Source organism: Mustela putorius, unplaced genomic scaffold (genome assembly GCF_011764305.1).
Source record: "Mustela putorius furo isolate JIRA1106 unplaced genomic scaffold, ASM1176430v1.1 tig00000145_pilon_pilon_pilon, whole genome shotgun sequence".
NCBI classification, from domain to species: Eukaryota; Metazoa; Chordata; class Mammalia; order Carnivora; family Mustelidae; genus Mustela; species Mustela putorius.
In genome coordinates, this window is record NW_025421294.1 from 38,661,532 (window position 1) to 38,684,171 (window position 22,640).

Genomic DNA, 22,640 nt, shown 5'->3' on the forward strand with positions numbered 1-22,640 from the left:
TTTGAAGGGTAAATTTAGGTACACACAGAGCTGAGTGAGGAAAAAAGCTCACCTACCCTAGAAATGCTAAATACTCTAAAAAATGTTTATAGCACGTAGGACTTATATTAAACTAAACCTTAAAATACAAGAGTTTAATAGTTTTCATGAGACTCTGTAAGATTGAACAAAAATTGCTCTTTAGTTCTATAAATTTGCTTGAAGGCTACTGAGATAGCTGCACTCAATAAATAATAAATAGCTTAGGAACTAATCTAAATCTCTCAATCTAATATCACATAAGATCACTTAGGCCTTTTTAATATTATTTAATAGCACATGTGTATGCATTTATTATGATATCTAAAATGAAGGCATCTAAAGTATCCAATGCACTGGGGTAATTAATACACAACTATCAATATGGTATACAGTTTCATAGCCTTCAAAACGTTTTTAATTTAATCAGCTCCCAATTTAATCTCAAAAACTTCCTTCAGGGGTGCCTGGGTGGCTCAGTGGGTTAAGCCGCTGCCTTCGGCTCAGGTCATGATCTCAGGGTCCTGGGATCGAGTTCCGCATCGGGCTCTCTGCTCAGCAGGGAGCCTGCTTCCTCCTCTCTCTCTCTCTGCCTGCTTCTCTGCCCTACTTGTAATCGCTCTGTCAAATAAATAAATAAAATCTTTAAAAAAAAAAAAAAAACTTCCTTCAAATCAAAATTCAGGTTTTACATGCACTTTCACTAACAAATTACCCTACTACAAAATCACATTGTAAGTATAAAAACTAAAAAAGTAACATCCAGGGATGCTTGGGTGGCTGAGTCAGTTGAATGTCCGACTCCTGATTTCAGCTCTAGTCATGAGCTCAAGGTTGTAAGATGAAGCCCAGCACACAGTCTGCCTGAGATTACCTTTCTCTCTCTCTCTCTCTGCCCCTCCCTACACATGCTCTCTCTTTCTCTTACACAAATAAATAAATAAATCTTTTTAAAAAAATCAATTATAGTATAATCATAAAAAAGAAATAATACAGATTACAAGTTTTTAAGTCTTTTTTTTTTTTTAAGATTTCATTTATTTATTTCAGAGAGAGAGAGGGAGCACATGAGTACACACGCAGGGGGAGCAGCAGGCAGTGGGAGAGGGAGAAGCAGGCTTCCTGCTGAGCAGAGAGCCCGAAGAAAGGGCTCAACCCCAGGACCCTGGGATCATGACCTGAACTGAAGGCAGACACTTAACTGACTAAGCCACCCAAGACCCCACAAGTTTTTCAGGTCTGAATTTTATAGTTGGTCATTCCTTCTATTTATTATCTTAGGATAAAAAAATAAACAAAGGACACATCCTATAATTTTTGCATTTTATTTCTTTATGGCCCTTCACAACAATCTCAACTGTTGGAATTAGGCTACACATTTCCGGTTACTGAAGCATCAGCCCTCTGAGTAAGCACAGCAGGTCAATGCTCCTCGAAGTGAGGCTCCCTGATGGCCTGCTGGTCATCTGCAAACTCAATGCTAGTCTCAGAGTGGCTTGGGACTCATTCGTGATGGATGAGATAAGAGTATGTACAAGATTATAAGCCTGCTAAGTCCCTACTAAGTACACTGCTTAGTTTAGCTGGCATTTTTTTCATAGCAAGTCTTCCTCAGTGAAGGAAGCACCACGCTGATTTACATTCTGCTCCTTATTTCACTGTGAATCAGTAATGTGGCTAGCACTGCCATAGATGACAGGAGGCTCTCCTGGGTATGTATTGTAGAAAAGAAGCCCATCAATGTTTGTAGTGTGGCAGCAGTAAGATTGCAATAACAGAAAAAAGAAGATGTACAAAACTTCAGGCCATTAAAGATTTAGCAAATTTAAAATAATTTTTAGTACAAAATTCACAGAAGCTATTAATACCCAAAGGAACCATGGGGTACTCTATTTGAGTACTTAAACATTAAAGTGGGGTTTTTTTCTCTTTTGTCTAGAAATTTATTAGACATAATTAATCTATGACAGTAGAAGATCTGGACAAAGTAAAATTAGTTGCTCAGACTTTTTACTTGCCCTGACCTAGCAGCTTTCGATCACTTAAAATTCCCCAAGTATTTTCTCAAATCCCGTTACCTTGATTAAACACTTTAAAAATAAGAGCGCAGAGGACCTGAGTCTGCTTTTTAAGAATCTCATTCACATTTATGGGAAACCTATTTAGCGCACGTTTCTTTTCTCATTTCCATTCAGGTAAGTGAAATGCCTTTCTCATGACTCAAAGTTAGGTTAAGTCATACCCAGAAAACAAGTGCTTCCTTTTGTGATACTTTGTTAAACTTTGAAGACCATACATTTTGTTTCTTCTGTTTTTCTAAAATTGACAAGAACACACTAAAGCTCAACTTAAGTTCAACTTACCAGCCACTGGAAAGAGAGCTTGAGAAATGTTAACCAACAAGAATGACTTCCTTCCATTCAGTTTTCAACCTTAATTTTATTTTTCAAAAACTCTTAAGTCTGTTCTTGCCTACACTATGATTCTTAAGCTCTGTTTGATCTTAAGAAACGACAAGAGAGGGCGCCTGGGTGGCTCAGTGGGTTAAACCCTCTTGCCTTCCACTCAGGTTATGATTCTGGGATCGTAGGATCCAGCCCGGCATAGGGCTCTCTGCTTGGCGGGAAGCCTGCTTCCTCCTCTCTCTCTCTGCCTGCCTCTCTGCCTGCTTGTGATCTCTTGTCTGTCAAATAAATAAATAAGATCTTTAAAAGAAAGAAGGAAAGAAACAAACAAACAAACAAACAAACGACAAGAGAAGGCTGCTATTTTGTTAGCCAAAACTGCGAGTACAACTCTGGAGTGAGGAAGTCATTTGTCACTGAACAAACCACCCCACTGCTCCAGGGCTGCTCACCTCAGGGCTAAAAAAACAAAACATGGATTCCTGTGAAGTTTTAGATGATCAAATATTTGTTAACCAGGGTTTTAACAATATGAATAAAAGGAAAGCATCGTAGTCTAGTGTTGCATACTCTGAAGTTTCTAGAATTACACTACATGGTAGAGTTACATCTTACACAGGGATTTACTGCATAAGAAATAAAATCTCGGAAAATCCAAATTGCCTCTAATTGCCAATAAACCAATACTGAGCCATCTCTCAATCCAAACTGCCAGTTTTTCCTCAAGAACTGTAACGATCACTGCTTCTGCAGCAGAGCTCCAGCTGAAGTGCCTTTCTTGCAATTAGGGGTGTTTGTATGAAAAAATATGTATCTTTAAATAACCGAATCACACTGAGCAAGGCAGGATGGTCATCCTAAGAGGCATGCAGAGACTGGAAATAGCAGATTTAAGTTTGCCACACCATACCTCAGGACACAGACTACTCTGTGGAATGGCAAGCAGAATCACTAGCACAGTGTATATGACTGTCCTCTTGCTTATTTTTCTTTTTTCTTATTTTTTGCAGTTAAAATACCTGAATTTGTGCAGGTTAAATGTGCATATGCTAAAACTTGAATCATTTAAGTCAAAAATATCCTTAAGAAACTAGCATAGTCAATATGGTCTAATGCAAAAGTTAAATATATGAATCCTTTAAGTTAGAAAACTTGCTGAAATGCTTGCTTTATGTTTTACTAGGTCAATCTGCAAACGTATGTAATTCACTTAACTTTCGTAAGCCTCAGTTTTCTCATTTGCAAGTGAGATCCTCTTGAAAGAGATGTGATGAGCATTGCATCACATCATCGAAAAATATTAGATCCGTTTTGTATGTATGTAGTACATAGACATGCATGTTAGAAAGGACAGAACACGTATTTTTGAAATTTTCTAATTTTTGTGTATTTTCTAACATTTTAATGTTCATTCTTCTTGTCTGAAACTTCTGTAATGCCATGATGCTCATTCACTGGCATTAAAAAATAAAGGGCCCAGAGGATAAACAGTAAATTGTAATTAATATGGTACTGGTAGTCCCAGAAGAAACCATACTTAAGAAAAGTTTTCTAAACCAAAAAAAAAAAAAAACAAAAAACAAAAAAAACAACTAGTGATGTTCTAATAATGTGATAATGCCTTCTTACCTGAAGGAACTTCTTCACATCAGCAATAATTTCTCTGAAGATAAACTGGTCTTTCTGAACCTCAAACCATCCCAGTTTAGTGATTTTAGCAATGACTTGAATTAGAGCTTGGATAACAAAGGGCGCCAGCTTGGGCTGTGATGCCACATAATTAAGAATGTAGTTTCCTGTAAGAAAATATTCTGTGATCATTTGAACTTTTCCGTAACATAATGTGAATCTTGTGAAGAAAAACAGCTGACACATTCTTTGACAAAAAGCTAATCCTTTTCTCCAAGATATATACTTACTTAAATAGTAATTTCTGCTACAAGGCTTACTGTGGAAAAGGAAATTTGCTCCAATTCAATTTAAATATTAGGGGATAATTTGAGTGTAATGAGAATGTCACTTTTGTTTTTGCATGATTTCATGTAGAAAAAACTGCCAGGTGAATACAAAACTGCTATCAGGCCAACTGAAGCAAACCATATACAAAATGCAGCCACCTCAAACATCTACTAGCTGTCTCAGTTCACCTCACGCGTTACCCGCCTCACACAACCTTATCTGGTTTTACACTTTTCCATCCTATTTCAGATAATCTTCCTTCACTACTTCATTATGATTCACAAACTGCAACCCTCTGAGGTCCACATCCAAAAACAAAATTCAGATATTCAAGATAAAATGCTTATTTATTCTACTATTTAAGTATTTCTTAACCATTTAATATGTGTAAAACTCTACTAAACCTTCTATTAGATTTCTTTTTCTAATGTGTCACTGATGAAGTTGAGTTTTATTTCCATGTCCTATTTCTCTCCTGAACCCTGTGATTTTACTGCATAACAATGCATAGCACAGTCACTTTTATGGATGCATATGTCTTACCATAGCAACACTGACTGTATGCTATATCTTGTTTAAGTGGCACAAAAAATACAAGTAGTATAGTATGGTAAAATAAGTATATAAGTTATGGAAAGTACAAATAGAATAGTAAATTAAAACTTGGAACAAAGCTGATATACCAGAATCATTAAAAGTGGGTAGCAAAGTTAGCTATGAGTTTCCTAGTGGATCAAATAATTGAGGTCAGGTACAAACATGCCAGAAGTCTAACAGAAAAATGAAGAGAAAAAATTTTTAAAAAGGAAAGGATTCCATTTCTACTTTGACCCCAAAGGCCAGTATGCCATTAGGTAAAAGAGTGAAGAAAAGGTAAATACCTCAACATTTAACTAAAAATAGCTTTAACAGAAACAGCTGCAGTGAGAGTCTTACATTTAAAAAAAATTCTCAAGACTATCATATTTCAACCTTAATTTTTATTAACATCAAGATTATATAGTTATATAAATAAATCTTTTTACAAAAAAAAAAAGATTTATTTATTTGAGAGACAGAGAGTGAGGAGGACAGGGAGTGTGGGCAGGGTAAGGGGCAGAGGGAGAAGGAGACACCCTGCTGGCCATGTGGGCCTCAATCCCAGGACCCTGGGATCATTACCTGAGCCAAAGGCAGATGCTCAACAAACAGAGCCATCCAAATGTCCAAAATTAAATTTTCTTTAAAAAGCATACATTTTTCTAGAATTAAGATGGATGTTTAAAAAAAGGTTTCTCCTATGCAGTAATAGGGATATCCTAAGCTTCATAACGTATAATGTTTTATTTCAATAATGAAGCTTAAGAAGAAGAACTGCTTCTAGAATATAAAAGAAAATCTTGTTTATTTACCTCAATTATTTTTACTATCTTGAAAATTTTTAACTTGGAGGGGATATGGGAATCTGCATCGGGGTAATGATAACCACTAAGAGGGTAATCTCAAGATAATCAACAAAATGTGAGATCAACCAAGTTTGACATTTAAGCTAGGTCCCAATACACAGACCTTCCCAGACTACCCAAGACACTGGCTAACAAGTTTGTCATCTAAGGCAGAAAAAAAATTAATACACGACACTTTTGTTATTTTAGCTGAATACCTTACATAAAATACTCTCATGTTATGCTTTTTTACAGGACTTCTAATATTTTTCCAGTTTAGTAAATGTCCATGATAATGATCAAGTAAAACAATATGCATCTCATCATCACCAGTCAAGATAACAGAGAAAAGCCTTATCAAGAAGAAAATGAAATGCTCAAGAAGACACACAGGAAAATGAAATAAAACAGCTGAAAAAGTCCCACAGAGAAGTTAACAGAAAGTTGGAAAGCTATGCACTAGAGGCTCTTCGGGTGTGGAACCCTATGTAAAAATAACATTTAGCATTTATGATGCAAGTTAGAAGTGCTTCCCAGCAAATTCCTTATGTGGCTCTCATAGCAATGTGAAGATATTGCTATTATACTATTACTACTATTAACCTGTTTCTTAGGTGAAAGATATGAAAGTGAAAGAGGTGAAATAACTTGTCACATTGGCCAAATTTGGACTAAGTCAGGTTGTTTCAAGTTTTTGTTTATTGCTTCCAAATACTGGCCAAACCATAAGTCTTATTAGTAATGAGTAACTCAAAACTTGCAGATGTCTTTGGTAATTTACCATCATTAGACTGATGTTTTTGGTATTATACATTATGGGAATTTAATATTCAATAGTTTTTGACTAATTGATTTTTTTTTTTATTTTACTTACTTATTTTGACAGAGAGAGATCACAAGTAAGCAGAGAGAGACAGAGGGAGAGGAGGAAGCAGGCTCCTCGCTGAGCAGAGAGCCAAATGCAGGGCTCAATCCCAGGACCCTGAGACCATGACCTGAGCTGAAGGCAGAAGCTTTAACCCACTGAGCCACCCAGGTGCCCCTGACTGACTGGTTTTAGGTTAAAAAAAAAAAAAAAAAAGCCACAAAATCTATCAGAAAACACGCAACAAGAATATAAAAGAAAAGGGGAAAGATTCAATCTCTACTTTGTTCCCTAAGGCTAATTAATATGTTATTTGAGAAAAAAGTAAAGAGAAGGTAAATAACCTCAATACTTCAAGAATTCTTTGATGGAAAGAACTCCAAATTCCAAGAACACAAAAATATGAGGTATAAACTATGCCTGGAGTTTGCTTATGAAATATTTGGAGAGGGAGAATAGATGGGACAAAAGAAATGATCGTAAGAAGATCAAGATAAGACTTATGAGGAGAAGATGTGGAGAACCTGGAACCTCCATGCATTGCTGGTGAGAATGCACAGTGGTACAGGCACCTTGGAACACAGTGTAGTGGTTTCTTTATGCTTTTTTTATTTTTATTTTTTTTTAAAGATTTTATTTATTTATTTGACAGACAGAAATCACAATTAGGCAGAGAGGCAGGCAGAGAGAGAGGAAGGGAAGCAGGCTCCCTGCTGAGCAGAGAGCCCGATGCGGGGCTTGATCCCAGGACCCTGAGATCATGACCTGAGCCGAAGGCAGAGGCTTTAACCCACTGAGCCACCCAGGTGCCCCTCTTAATGCCTTTTTAAAAAGCATAAATTTATTTATGACCCAGAAATTCCACTCTCAGGTATCTACTGAAAAGAAATGAAAACCTATGTCCACACAAAGACTTATTAGGTCAGTATTCACAATAACATTATTCATTGTGGCTAAAAAGCAGAAATAACCCAAATGTCCATCAAGTAGTGAATGGTAACAAAATGTCATCTATCTATACTAAGGAATATTACTCTACAATAAAAAGGAACAAAATACTGACATATGCTATAACACGGATAAATCTCAAAAACATTTTGCTGAGTGAAAAAAGTCAGACACAAAAAGCTACATATGGGTATGATTGTATTTATATGAAATATTCACTAAAGGTGAATCTATAAGGGCAGAAAGCATCCAGTGGTTGGGGTTATGGTAGCAGAACTAACATAGTAAGCATAAGGGATGTTCTGGGGGTGACAGAAATGTGCCAACATTGAATTGTGATGATGTTCACACAACACTGTAAATTTACTAAAAATAATTAATTGTACACTTAAAACAAGTCAACTTTATGATATATGAATTACACCTCCATAAAGCTCTTTGAAGGGAAGGAAGGAGGACCAATCCATATAGGTAATTAAACTTAAGCTATACTTTCATTTGAATAGAAGACCAGAGAAACAACATTAAATAAGGCACCAAGGCAGAAATAACAGGGCATAAGGGGAAGACCTTCCAGCACAACTACTAGACTAGTACCAATGAGCATACACAGTTACAAGAATGGCCCATCAATTACAAGCTCATAAAGGGACTTGAATACTAAGCTGAGGAAATACTATTTAACTGATGAGCAAGTAAGCCATTGTTAATTATACTAATAAAGACAGAAAACAGTGCAGTGAATACTAACTGGCAGTAGAGTTAATGTTGGAAAATAATGGGGTTATGTAGTCTCAGGCCTTCCCATGAAAAACTGAGGATTTTAAGGTGATGTGAAGGCAAGGCGACTGTTGAAGCAATTACTCATATCTTCCACTTTAGCTGACATGTGAATTATTCCACTGACACAGTCAGACATGTCATGACAAACATTCTAATCTACTTGCAGAAATAAGAGTAGTAAGTTAAACCAATGAAACTCATAAGAACACATCATTTGTTGCTTGAAATTGTGTTCTAAGTTTCTACTTTTCTTGTTTTTCCAAATTTCCTTTAATGAGTATTCCTCTTTAAGTATTTATTTAAAAACAAATAAGTCAAATGGGCCATCTGACAATAGGTCTGTATCTTTCAAATAAACTGAATTAGTATTTATTCTGCACCAGGCCTTGAGGGGTTCACTGGTGGGCCCTACCAAACATTTAAGGAAGAAATTATATCAGTTATCTTCAATCTCTTCCAGAAGACAGAAGCAAGAGAATTCCTTCTAATTCATTCTATGAGGCCAGCACTACCTTAATAACAAAACCAGACAAAGATGTTATAAGAAAAGAAACTACAGACCAATATCTCTCATCAACATAAAGAAAAATCCTCAACAAATTATTAGCAAATTGATTCCAAAAATGCATAAAAAGAATTATATACCACAATGAAGAATTATACACCACTACCAAGTGGGATTTGTCCCAGGTTATGCAAGTCCAGTTCAGCATCTGAAAATCAATTAATGTTATCAAAAGAGGAAAGAAGGAAAAACACATGATCATTTTATTAGATGCAGAAAAAGCACTTAACAAAATCCAGTGGCCAGTTATAATAAAAATTCTCAGCAGAAACAGAGGGAAACTTTCTCAATGTGAAAAAGAGTGTTACAAAAAACCTAAAGCTGACAGATGAAACCAAAAAAGAAAAAATAAATGGAGAGAGTTTCCATGTTCATGGGTAAAAAGACTCAATGCTGTCAAGCTGTCAGTTCTTTCCAAACTGACCTGGAGATTCAATGCAATCCAAAACAAAATCATAGTAAGTTATTTTGTAAATATTTACAAGCTGATTCTAAAGAGATTCATAGAGAGGCAACTGATCTAGAATACCTGCCACAATACTGAAGAACAACAAAGCTGGAGGTCTGACACTCCCCAGCTTCAATATTTATTGTAAAGTTCCGGCACTCAAGACAGTGCAGTACTGGTAAAAGAATAGCTCAATGGAACAGAAGAGAAGGCCCAGAAAAAGACACACAATGAATCTAGTCAACTAGTCTTTAACAAAGGGACAAAGGCAAAAAAGAATGGAGTGAAGACAGTCTTTTCAACAAATGGTGCCAGAACAGTGGACACCCATATGCAAATGAATGAATCTAGACAAGGACCTTACACTTTTCACAAAAATCAATTCAAAATGGATCACAGTCCTAAATGTGAAGCACAAAACTGTAAGAACTCCTAGAAGACAACACAGGAAAAAAACTTAGACCATCTTGGGTTTGCAATGACTTTCTGCACACAACAACAAAGGCACACTCCATGAAAAATAGAGTGATAAGCTAGACTCACTTAAAATTAAAAACTTTTGCTCTGGGAGGAACAACATCAAGAGAATGAGAAGACAAGCCACAGAATAGGGAGCAAAATCTTTGCCAAAGACTTATCTGATAAAGGACTGTTATCTAAAATATACAGAAACTCTCAAAACTCAACAATAAGAAAACAACCTGATTAAAAATGGGTGAAAAACTTAGACACATCATCAAAGAAAATATACAGAGGGTAAATAAAACGTATGAAAAGATGTTCAATTTATATGTCATCAGGGAACTGCAAATTAAAACAATAAGATACTGCTACACACCTACTAAAACAGCCCAAATCCAAAACACTGAAAATACCAAATGTTAGCAAGACTGTGGAGCAACAGGAACTCTCATTCATTGCAGGTGGGAATGCAAAATGGTACACCCATTCTGGAAGACAACATGAAAATTCTTTTCAAAATTAAACACAATCTTACCATACAATAGAGCAATTACTCTCCTTAGTATTTACCCAAATGAGCTGAACTTAAGCCCACACCAAAGTCCACTTTAGGCTTTATTTGTAACTGCCAAACTTGGAGCCATGAAGTAGGTGGGCGAATAAACTGTAGTACATCCAGACAATAGCGTATCATTTACTGCTAAAAAGAAATGATCTACCAAGCCATGAAAGACATGGAGAAGGGTAAATGCTTATTACTAAATAAAAGAAGTCAATCTGAAAAAGCTACACATTGTATGATTCCAACTACATGACACTCTGGAAAAGGCAAAACTGCAAACAGTAAAAAAGTCAATGGTTGTCAGGGGTTAGAAGGGAGGGAGGGATAAATAGGTGGCACACAGAGGATCTCTGGGGGGCAGTGAAACTATTCTGCAGACTATTATAATGGGGCATGTATGTCCTTACACAATTATGCAAACCCCAGAATGCACAATACCAAGAGTGAACTCAAACGTAAACTGGACTTTGGGTAATGATCATGTGTCAATGTAGGCTCATCAATTATAACTAATGTACCTCTGGTTCAGGACACTAAAATGGAAGAGCCTATACATGTGTGGGGGACAGAGCGTATGAGAATTCTACTTTCTGCTCAATTTTAAAACTGCTCTAAAAAAATAAAATCTATTCAAAGTGTATGTGTGTGTATACGTAAGTCAGTCAAATAAAGTCATGATGTCTTGTGAGTTAGGTTTATAATGTTTGGATCCTAATTTTTAAAACTATAAATTCATTTTGCTTTCTTAAGCACCCAAGTCCATGAACACATAGATAAATCCTCCTGTAGGCATTGTGCAGTGCCTATGATTCTGGGTGCTTTAAGAAAAATATCAGTCAAATATATGAGGCAAATGACATGTCATTGTGTGATCCGATCGTTCAAAAATTTGGCTTACTATCTATCACAGATATACATTTTAATTTTTCTGATACACAAATACAAATAATGTGAACCCTGAGGCTGGAGAGCACAAATGAGTCGACAGTTCATTTCTACTATGAACAAAGATCACTGAAAAAAAAAATCCCATAGCTCAATTAGACTCCTGTCCATATGAAAAGCTAACACATACATACACAGATACATGCACACATACATACACACACACACACACACACACACAATCTTAAACTACATTATTTCTGAAAATATACTGCTACTTCACAAAATAAGTTTTCCAACTACACTAAGTTCCAAATATTATTCTTCCATATACAGACTATCTTCCTAGTAAGTAGGAACCTGCTTTTTAAAAAAGTTTTTTATTAACATATAATGTATTATTAGTCCCAGAGGTACAGTTCTGTGAATTGCCAGGTTTACACACTGCACAGCACTCACCACAGCACATACCTTCCCCAATATCCATAACCCAGCCACCCTCCCCTACTGAAACCCTCAGTTTGTTTTATGAGATTAAGAGTCTCTTATGTTTTGTCTCCCTCCAGATCCCATCTTGTTTCATTTTTAGGAACCTGCTTTTGATTTGACATGCACCCCAAATGATTTTGTATAGAAGCCTGAGAGATAAATGGACAGCTGGCTTCTTTTCTATCATTCAGTTGCAAATGAAGTTAAGACAATGGCTAAGAGCATAAACTCCATGCAGATTGTATGGATTTGAATCACAGCTCTATTACTTCTTCTGAGCTGTGTGATCTTGGGCACATTACAGAGCCAATCAAATCTAATTTTCTCATTTATAAAATGAGGATAATAAGAGCACCTACTTCATAAATGTGGTGAATAAAATGAGATAGTACAAATCTTACCAACAGTAATATAACACACAATAACACAACAATAAAATCCTAGTTATTTATTATTAAACTAACCAAATGCTTTTTTGATTACACGTGTTGTATAACACATCACTGTCCATTACTAGATGAATAAAGGAGACTTGACAACTCATCTTAAAAAAAAATAATAATAGAATTTTAAGTAACTTGCATGCCTCTTCACAGTTTAACATATTTAAAAGGAAAAAAATGATTTTAAAGTGCAATGTTAAATAATGTAACATTGTGTGTCAACTATATTCCAACAAAAAATAAAGTGCAATTTTATTTAAAAAAAAAAAAGCATAATAAACCACTTACTGATATCTACCCTCTGTTCAATTGGCAAAGGACTGACTCGGCTAACAAGTTTTGAAAGACATGTTGCTGCAAGGAGCTGAGCATAGGATGTCTGTAAAGAATAATAAATTTTATTTATTATTATCACAAATGAAATTAGAATCATCAAAACACTGTGACAGGAACTTTTCCTAAGCAATAATGGAAACTTTTCTGGTTTTCCAAAACGGCAGATTAACAATGAATAAAGTATATATACAAATATACAAATATATATATACAATCTCTCATAAGGGTTCAGTCATTGAGGAAGGTGTAGGTCACTTTTTCAAACAACAGCAGATAATCAAGAGAAAAAATATTATTTTGAGCAAGTTCAAATAAAGTACTCTTACCACGTCTACACAGTTCTGTACAATCTGGCCTCTGATTATCTCTCCCAATTCACCTGGTTCCACTCTTCACTGTCCTCTGACCATAACAGCTCTCTTTTCACCCCTTCCAATGCATTTCATACCCTGACCTCCACACTCCTTCAGATCCATGTCTTACGGTATTGTATTCCCTTTGACCACCAATTGTCTTAACTTTATACTCAATCCTTCAAAATTTGGTCCAGTTACTCACATCTCCAGCAATTTCTTGTAAAGATAGTCCTTCTTTCTTTTTTTTCCTCTGAACTAGAGGTCAGCAAACTAAGGCCCATGGATAAAATCCTATCTGTTTTTGTAAGGTGCATGGGATATGAATGGTTTTTACTATTTTAAACAATCAGGGGAAAAATAAAAATAATCTTTTATGACAGAAGAAAAATCATGAAATCCAAATTTCAGGGTCCATATGGAAACACAGAGCACAGACATGCTCATGCTCATTTGTTTATATATTGTCTATGGCTGCTTTCAAGCTATGACAGCAGAGTTGAATAGTTGAGACAGACAGTATTTGACACTCATTGCCTCCTGCTGCTGAATGCATTATAAATTGCAGTAATACAGTTATAATTCCATAGCACCTAGAGTGCCGTGTGTATTGCCATGACATGTATCTTTGATTATTACCAGTGCATAACCACCATGTCAAAACATGATAAAAAGCAGATTTCAAATACCTAACTTTTAAGGCACAGGAGAGTTTGAATTACTACTATTGAATTAGATAGTAGAGCAATGTGCTCTTTATGAAATGGCACTATGGCTATCCTAAGAGACTATAATTTATGTTGACAGTATCAGACTATGTATTCAGGACAATGTTCCTAATTCACAGGAAATCAACAGTCAGAAAAAGTAGAAAATTGAAACAGAGTATCTCATCACAGTGGAATTTCCTCACAAAAATAAAATAGGACTGAGACCAAAGTTCTGAAGTGATTCATTTGTTAGCCAAGTATGGAAAGTCATTTACCAATGGAGAATTAATTAAAATCACCATTATTTTATTATAGTAGCAAAATTATATATGCAGAGAAAATAAAACTCAAACTACTAGACTTTCAATGAGAACAATGCTGAAACAGTTGAAGACATGGAAGCAACATCAAAAGTCAATTTCAAACAACAAGGGAAATGGTTTGGAGGTTCTCTTTAGCTCCTCATGAGCTGACAGATGTTGCTAATTCTGTCTTATTCCATTAACAATATTATCCATTTATTCCAGACATCATTACTAAGTTCAAAGTGACTAAAGGCCTTGATGAAAAGTCTATGTGGAACGTCAGGCCAGAAATATTTTCAAAGAAGTTAAGAAAACACTGTGTACAACCTGAAGCAGTATCTGCTAAGATGTGTCACAAGCGGTGGTAAAAATATATAGAGCAGAAAAGTGCTTAGTTGTACAAATTTACAAAATTTAGAAAAATGTAAGAGTCCAAAACCTATGGTTATTCATTATATTCTCCATCAGTAGATACTCTGTAGTAAATTATTTGAGTCTATCATGTATTAATGAATCAGTGGTGTTAACAGTAGACTTCTAATTCACTTTTGTGAACTTATCTTCACTTCTGTGAATTTGTCAGAAAAAGAAGCAGAAAGTCCTGACTTGCCCCACCACAAGATAGTTCAATAGCTTAGCACTAGTAAAGTTTTATTGTAATTTTTTTTTAGCTCAGGGCTGAGACCGAAATTTTTCTGAGAAGAACAATTCTAAACCCCTATTGTTGAATGCTAAATGGCTTTGAAAATTAGCTTTTGCTGCAGACTTGATAACATAATTTAATGAATTCAACCTAAAGTTACAAAACTAAAAGGCAAACGAGTGCTTAGTACTTATATTACAAAACTTAAAATGCAGTAAAGTCATTTCAATAATAACTAACACTTTTTCGATCACAACTAGTATTAAGGAAGCTGCTTTTAACACTTTCTATACTACCAAAAGTTAAAACAAGTAGCAAGATCTCTCGTCGCAAGTATATTTTCTGAACTCAAACTATATGTCCAGCAGCATTTTTCAGACCCTGAAACAAGTGGAAAGGAAATTTCCATATTTTCAAAACCATTTAACTGAGCAACTGAGGAGCTCCCAGCTACCCTTCAGTTGGAAGTGATTACTCTGCAATGTGAATGACATTCTGGAAGGCAAACATCCAGAATTCCATAAATGCCTTCTAAGTGATGAATATGCTTAATTAAAATCATATGCTTATGGATGGATATCAATATTTGGCAGTATCTATTTATGTGAAAAGACATTTTCAAAGATAAAATATTAAAAATCTCATTAGAGACAAGCATTAACACATGAACATTTGCAATCAACACTAATGACACAAGTACGAACTTTGAACCCCAATTAAGTCAAAAGTTATCTCCCAAAGAATAATTTCATTCTTTTGATTAGTAGATCTGTATCACAAAAAAAAACTGTATTTAATTATTATACTTTAAGTTTCATCAATAAAACTTTGTGGAAATTTGTTTTCTCTCTTCTTATAGATGTACTTACAAAATATCCTTTATTTAGCCTCTTGGCCTGCAAAATCTAAATATTTACTGTTTGGCCCTTTACACAAAAAGTTCGTTGACCTCTGTTCTAGCCCCTACAGTCTCCTACTGTAGCACAACCATATTATTTTATAGCTATCTATTTACATACTTATACCTCCCCAACTAAACTAGGAGTTACTTTTATGCATGTGCATGGGGTAAGTAGGTAGCACTATACCTAGTTTTACATTTAAGTATTTGCTACATGACTACTGAGTGAATAGCTAAGAATCTCTAGAAGGGACACAGGCAAGAGATAGTCAGCATTCCTATGAACCATTCCTTCATGTTTTAGAGTTAATTACAGCCTGCCTCTCTTACCTGAAATTTTTTTTTAAAAAGGCTCTGACTCAACTTTCTAAAAATGCAAACTTTGCCCATTACTGATGGCAAAGGGGGTCAAGAAGAATCAAGACATCAAAAGGGGTGAAGAAGAATCAAGAAACTATTTCAATTTATGCCTATTTCGACCTCTTGAGCTCTTTTCTAAGTTTGCTCTCCAGGCTTTCCAATTCTTTCTATGATTAATCCTTTGACAGTGAAATAAACTATACCAAGAAGACATGGAGTATTATCTATCAATTACCACTGACCATAACCTATATAAGTTCATTGACACTAACATACATCTACTGATCTCTCATGGTTAATTGCTGTTATCAAATACTTACCGTTCCTTGTTCTAATAAAAGTTGACACTTGCTGAGACATTCTGGGCTGTCAATAAGTTCCAGGAGTGATTTCTCAGCCTCTATTCTTTGTGTAAGATCAGTCCCTATGTAGAGATGAGTACATAACACTTCCAATTCAGCCAAGCTCTTGAGAAGAAAAAAATATATATAACATTTTACTTGAGTGAAAAACAAAACTAAGATAAATATATTAATGCAGGAATTAAGGGATGCATATCATGCCTGAATTCATCAATTCAAGAAATACTTACTGAGCTACCACTACTTACTCAGCGTTACAGTGGTGAACAAAAAAAAGCCTATCTCCTTCCTCTAAGTTATTTATTTATAAATTGACAGTAACTGTAGTGGAAAAGAGTATAGAAAGAGAAGGACTTAAAAAAAAAAAAAAAAGAAAAAGCAAGAAAGAAAGAGAAGGACTTGCCTAATCCAAGGAGTTTGAAAGGTCTGCCTGAAGGAGTAACATTTATCCTAAAAGGGTGAGCCAGACAAAAAAAGACTAGATGGCAGTCCAGGCAGAGAAGTAGCATTTACCAGGGCCCAGAACAGAGTGTAATCATTTAGAGGCATTAAAAGTCAACGTCAATGTAGTAGACAGCAAGGAGGAGATGCCAAATGAAGCTAAAGAGATGGGTGGGGGGATTATCATGAGTGAGTTGCAGACACTATATCAATTACATTACTTCTCAAATTATAAGAATTTCAATGGTTCCATCCACAAAAAAGCAAAGATAATTATAAATATACGCTGATTTGGGGCCTCTAAACTAATGACTCATAGTGCTGCAGGCAAACTCTGTCATAATTTTCAGGAACTATGACCTAACCCCATGTTATTTCTAGCAGTGTAATAACTAGTTATCATGTTGTAGGCTCCTATTTTATAAGCACAAAGAATAATTCATTCTGTTTATAAATATAATTTCATCTGAAGATATAAAATACATGGATAAGATCTGGGAAAAAAATGAGATCAGCATTCTTTTTTAGCTCAGAACAATTTTTATTAAAGGCACTTGACTAAAACAAACTACTTCGCTTTGAACTTGAATTAAAGAGAATTCTTTGGAGGACAAAAAAAAAAAGGCACAGATTTCAATATCAAGTAGTCATACGAAGGTAATCAGATATTCCTAAAGAAATGCCATTTTTTATCCTTTCTGGCCTGAACTGTTACATGGCAGCCTTAGAGCTACACTAGGCCAAACATTCTCTCAAATACATGTATCTCTGCCTAACAGGAATGCACATAAAACAATGAAATGGGACTTCCTCTAGCTCCCTTTATTCTTTTCACTTCTTTCTCCTTCTTAGCTCCTTTATGGCATTTTCCATTTTCTATCCAGGTCAGAGCCAAACATCCCAGACTTGGGAAATTTCTGCTAGAGTGAAAGTAAAGAAGAAAGGTTTCAAATGAATAAATTAAGATAAAGGACCTCAAGTGTGACACATTTTAAATATTTCCCCCACCTAGACTGGCCCAACAAGGCCCCAGAGTACCGCTCCATAATGCTCATATTAAAATGCATAGAAAATGTATGCTTTATGAATACATACGAATTTCCATATTTTCTCCAAGGGTAAGAAATACAAAAAAAGAAAGACCTACCTTCTTCCCTCTCTTGACTCATGATTAACCTTAGAAGTATTTTCCTTCATCTAATAAATATGAAGGGCTAAATTTTAGAACTGGTAATATCCAGAATAATTTAATGATAAACTGATCCTGCTGTCAAGCATTCATCAAGGTCTAAAGAGTCTTTGAAGTAGACCTTAAATTCAAAAAGAACTGGTCCAGAAATAATGACAAGACCTAACTATTTAAAAGCAGAAGGCAACAAAAAAGTGACACTCAAAACCTGTCTTATAAGTTTGTTTGGAGAATTAAATTTTATTTAAATTATTTATTTATTTTATATAATATAATATATTTTATTATTTATTTTTATTATTTATTACTATGATGATTTAATAATAATATTGTAATAGGTAGAACTGTATCCCCCTAAAAGATATGCCCAACTCCTAATCCTGGTACCTTTAATGTGTCCTTATTTGGAAATGAAGGTCATTGTAAATCCTAAATTAAGGATCATAAAGACACTGGCCTGGATTTAGGGTGGGCCCTAAGTCTAATGATTCATAAAAGAAAAGAAAAGTACATGTGAGATGCAAAGACACAGAGCTACACAAGGGAAGTCATATGATGGAGAAGGCAGAGGCTAGAATGATGACTCCACAAGCCAAAGAACATCAAGCATTACCAGCAGCCAGCAGAAAGTAGGAGAAAGGCATGGGGCAGTTTCTCCCTCAACGAGTCCAGAAGGAACCAATAAGACTGGCATATTAGTTTCAGACTTCGGCCCTCATAACTGTAAGACAATTTTCTGTTGCCTTTTCAGTTTGTGGTAATTTCTTAAACAGTACTAGGAAACAAATACAAATACTAGTATTAATCAATTCAGTGGTACCTAAGTAAACCTATTTGAAAAGATTCCAGAAAAGTTCTTGAAATTATTTTGTCTGTTTTGCTATACTGATTTAAAGAACCTCAACAAAGAACAAATCTGGAGTGTATTCAAACAGTATTCATTTAAGTCAACAACATTACAAATTACCTTTTTCTTTCCAAAGGTATTTCGAAGTATTAACTGAAAGGCAGTACAAGATAAAAAGGGAAAGGTTTGAACTTTTTCTTATGGAAGACTGAAGCAAAGGCGGGGAAATCAAGTCATTCTTTCACTGTAATGATAGTAAGAAAACACATCCCAGGCATATCAATCTTTTTAGAGAAAAGGACATATCTACAAAGATCCTTACCGTGGTGGAAAGGCATTATCTAAACATTTAAAACACTTAAACTCATAATATGGTGAATGCTGACTGACCAAGCAATCTTCTGATTAGCATTTGACTTTCCAGAGAATCTATAAAGAGAGACTTTATTTCTCACAATGAAATGATAAATTTGCATCCTAGTTTTACACACTGATGTCTATGCACATGGTTAACATTAGAATGCTTCAGAGAAATGGATCCCTTCTCTGTTTGCTGACAAATCAGGTATGAGTTATTAAAGCTCCTGCAAGGCTTAATATCAATATTAGATGCCCATAAAAATAACTAATAGGTAGAACAAGGAGAATTGGACATCACTTAACTCCCAAAGAATAACTATCAAATATAAACAGAAAGTACCCAACTTCCATTGCGGAAGAGACAATGACATAATTTTGCCTTAAAGATTTTCCAAGCTATTCTGAACTCGTTTCTAGTCTTTGCACTTGACAGTTAATCCCTAACTGACGATACTTTCTTTCTATACAGTAATTCTCACACGTGTATCCATCAACAGGCAAGTGCTGAGTAAAACAAAAAACAAACAAAAACAGACAAAAAGAGTATATATCGGAAGGTATTACAGGAACAGAAAACAGATTTCAGGTTTTGGCCAGGGAGGGAGGAGAGCAGAACAGAACAGGGGAACAGCAATGGGGGATTACAAAGGAACAAAAAGAAACTTTGGAGAGAAGATGGATATGTTCATTATCTTGATTTTAGTGATGGTTTTGCAGGTGTAAACATATGTCAAAACTGTACAATTTAAATATGTGCAGTTTGCTATTTGTCAGTTACACCTCAATATTAAGCTAAAAGAAAAAGAATGACGGCTTTTGTTCTAAGGAAAAAAATGGCCCCTAATAATAAAAAATAAATCGATGAGCCACAAAAATCCTACCACAATTGAATTTAACTCTTTTCAATTACTTCTCTATATTTTTCCTGCCATATGGAATTAAGGTTCTTGATTATCATTAACAAAAAACACTTTCATCTTGAAGTTAATAATTTCCCCACAGATCTTTGTCTCTTCTTCCCTTTACTACCTTTTCCTTAGTAAATCTGAAGGCTCTTGGAACTCTTCCTTCTACAATGAATTAAGTAGTATTTGTTTTTAGAGCCTTATAATTTACAAGGATTTATAGCTTTTATTTTTCAAGCAATCCTGAAAAGTAGACTCCTGTAAAGTAGATATTTGTAGTACACCCAGGTTTAAGAACAAAACAACAACAAAAAAAACCACCACTGAGGCTTAGAATATACATACATACATACACACATATACATACATATGTATATATGTTGCTTATGATCAAGTGTGAAATAAATGGTCAATTTTGAGCCAAACAAATACAAGTCTACACACCTCAAGAACACGCTGTTTCCTTACCACCCTGACATCTTGCCACCCTTTACTTCAGTCTGCAGGGAGATAAGCAGATGATTTTCTACTCTATACACTCAACTCTGTCTGCTCACCATTTTTGTATATACCAATTTCTTCCTCTTAGAAATTCAGAAAGATGCTAAAAACCCAAAAATGTCAAAAACTGAATTGAACATATTTCCCCTTCCAAGTGGCTCTTTGTTTTCAGTGGTTTCAAAGGACTAGACCAGGATCTAGATTTTTAATTTTGATGTTAGTTTTGTCTCTTCCTTCCTCTTAGTCCCTCCTATATAGTTAAGAGTTTGGCCTTGCCCCATTACCCTCAGATTCTGGAAGGTTAGCCTATGTCATACCTGACTGGCCTATTTTTGTTTAGGGGCCAGGAACTGGGGGGTAACATTCCACAGTCTTAAGTTGGGGGCTGGCCAAACCAGAAAGACCAACCATGTGTTTCAGGGTGCAGGCTTTGGATCACATTAGTATTACCCTAAAATCTGAGATCAACCATGTGGGCAATCAACAGTCAATCATGACTATGTAATGAAGCCCCAATAAAAAGTTCCCCAGTTTGCAATACTCAATGCACACTGTCATCTATATAGGCTGGGTGATTAACGTGCCCTAAGAACAGCAAAAGCTTTGTTTTGGAACCTTCCCAGACATTGCCCTTTGCATCTCTTCTTTTAATCAATTTTAATCCGTGTATTTTCCCAGGAATAAACTGCCTGCATATGACAGCTTTCAGTGAATTCTTCGAGTCCTTTGCTAAACTATCAAATCTGAGCCTGGTTCTAGGAAACCCCCAAATATGCAGCTAGTGTTAGAAGTGAGGGCAGGGAGGGAGTATCTTAAACCTCACAGTTTAGCTAATTCCTGGTATATACCTAATTTGTCATAAAATCCTAACAATTCTTTTTAACTAGAGACTCAGACTTAATACCTCTACATGCTATTCATGGACAACAGAACAACAGAACAGTATTTTCTAACTGTGGCCTCCAGTGCCCTGGATTTCTTCAGCAGCTTCTTTGAAAAGGAGTGGAAAGCTTTGGAATCTACCATTTATTGACCCGAAGCAAATTATTTAACCTTTCTAAACCTCACTTTTGAAACCGCAGATAGTAATATCCACCTCCCAAAATAACTATGAAGAGTAAGATAGAAGACCGAAAGCTTAACCCAGTGCCTGACACACAACAGAAGCAAAATAAATTGTAAGTAATTCCTGCAGTTCACGATAAATTATGAAACATTATATTGGCCTTTTGTCTGTAGTTTCTCCCATTTGAGCCCATGCTGCCATGATCTTTCCCAAACCTTCTTCCCATTATGTTACTATCATGTTCAAATAAAACAGTGCACAAACACATCTAGCTCAAATCAGGTAGTCTGGCTGGGTATTAAGAAGCATAGCCAAAGTTCCTGGTTCTGGAACAATTCTGAGAGCAAAAGGATGAACCAAATGAGTACTCTAAAGTATTCCTGACATTACCTCTTGATTCTCATCTCAATCCTTCTGTTTTATCTAAAATTCTTTTATCTTACCTATTCTCAACTCTATCTTTCTTTCCTCACTCTGCCTTCCTCCCACCAATCTGGACTGTTTCCTCTGATGATAATCCAGATCCATCGCTTCCTTTGGGACAAAGAACTCTAACTCGCTCACAGCTTCCTAACCAGAATGCATGTACCTGGAATAGCATGCCTGGCATATTGATCCTCCTGCCCTCCAGGCAACCAGACTTTTGGCTGTGAGCAGTTTATGTCAATGAACAAGACAATTACCATTTTTTATGTATGCCATGATGTGAAAAAGAATGTACAGAAGTGCCCTAACCTCACCTTACGCAAGTCCACATCTTTACTCATCACCCTAATGGCATAATTTTTGACAAGCTACCCTGGTGAGCAGGTAAACAGTAAGCTACTGATAGGAAAGAATATGGAATTATGAATTACTGGGCCTACTCTAACTCCACAACCTTGGGCAAGTCACAACTGTTCTAAGATTCAGTGTTTTCAAGAATCAAATGTATATATGTACATATATACACACCTCTCAAATCACTTGTGCGGCTCAAAATCAATAATAAGCCCACGTGAGGGGCACCTGGGTGGCTCAGTGGGTTAAGCCTCTGCCTTCGGCTCAGGTCATGATCCCAGAATCCTGGAATCGAGTTCTGCATCGGGCTCTCTGCTCCCCAGGA

At 35.7% G+C, this 22,640-nt stretch overlaps 1 protein-coding gene across 8 annotated transcripts in view; it reads right to left on the minus strand.

Moving 5' to 3' along the window:
* Positions 1 to 22,640, minus strand: part of RANBP17 (RAN binding protein 17) — a 314,839-nt gene that overhangs the window by 289,930 nt on the left and 2,269 nt on the right. For 7 of the 8 annotated variants that reach the window (XR_001181445.2, XR_006605410.1, XM_013062214.2 and 4 more), the window contains exons 2-4: positions 16,185 to 16,331; positions 12,545 to 12,635; positions 4,053 to 4,219 (exon numbers count right to left, since the gene is read on the minus strand). Coding sequence is in view for 6 of the 8 variants with exons in the window: in XM_013062214.2 (XP_012917668.1) it covers positions 4,053 to 4,219; positions 12,545 to 12,635; positions 16,185 to 16,331 (405 nt within the window). In the remaining 2 variants the exon portion in view is untranslated. The remainder of the gene's footprint in view (positions 1 to 4,052; positions 4,220 to 12,544; positions 12,636 to 16,184; positions 16,332 to 22,640) is intronic. The other variant, XM_045075612.1, reaches the window with a different exon arrangement.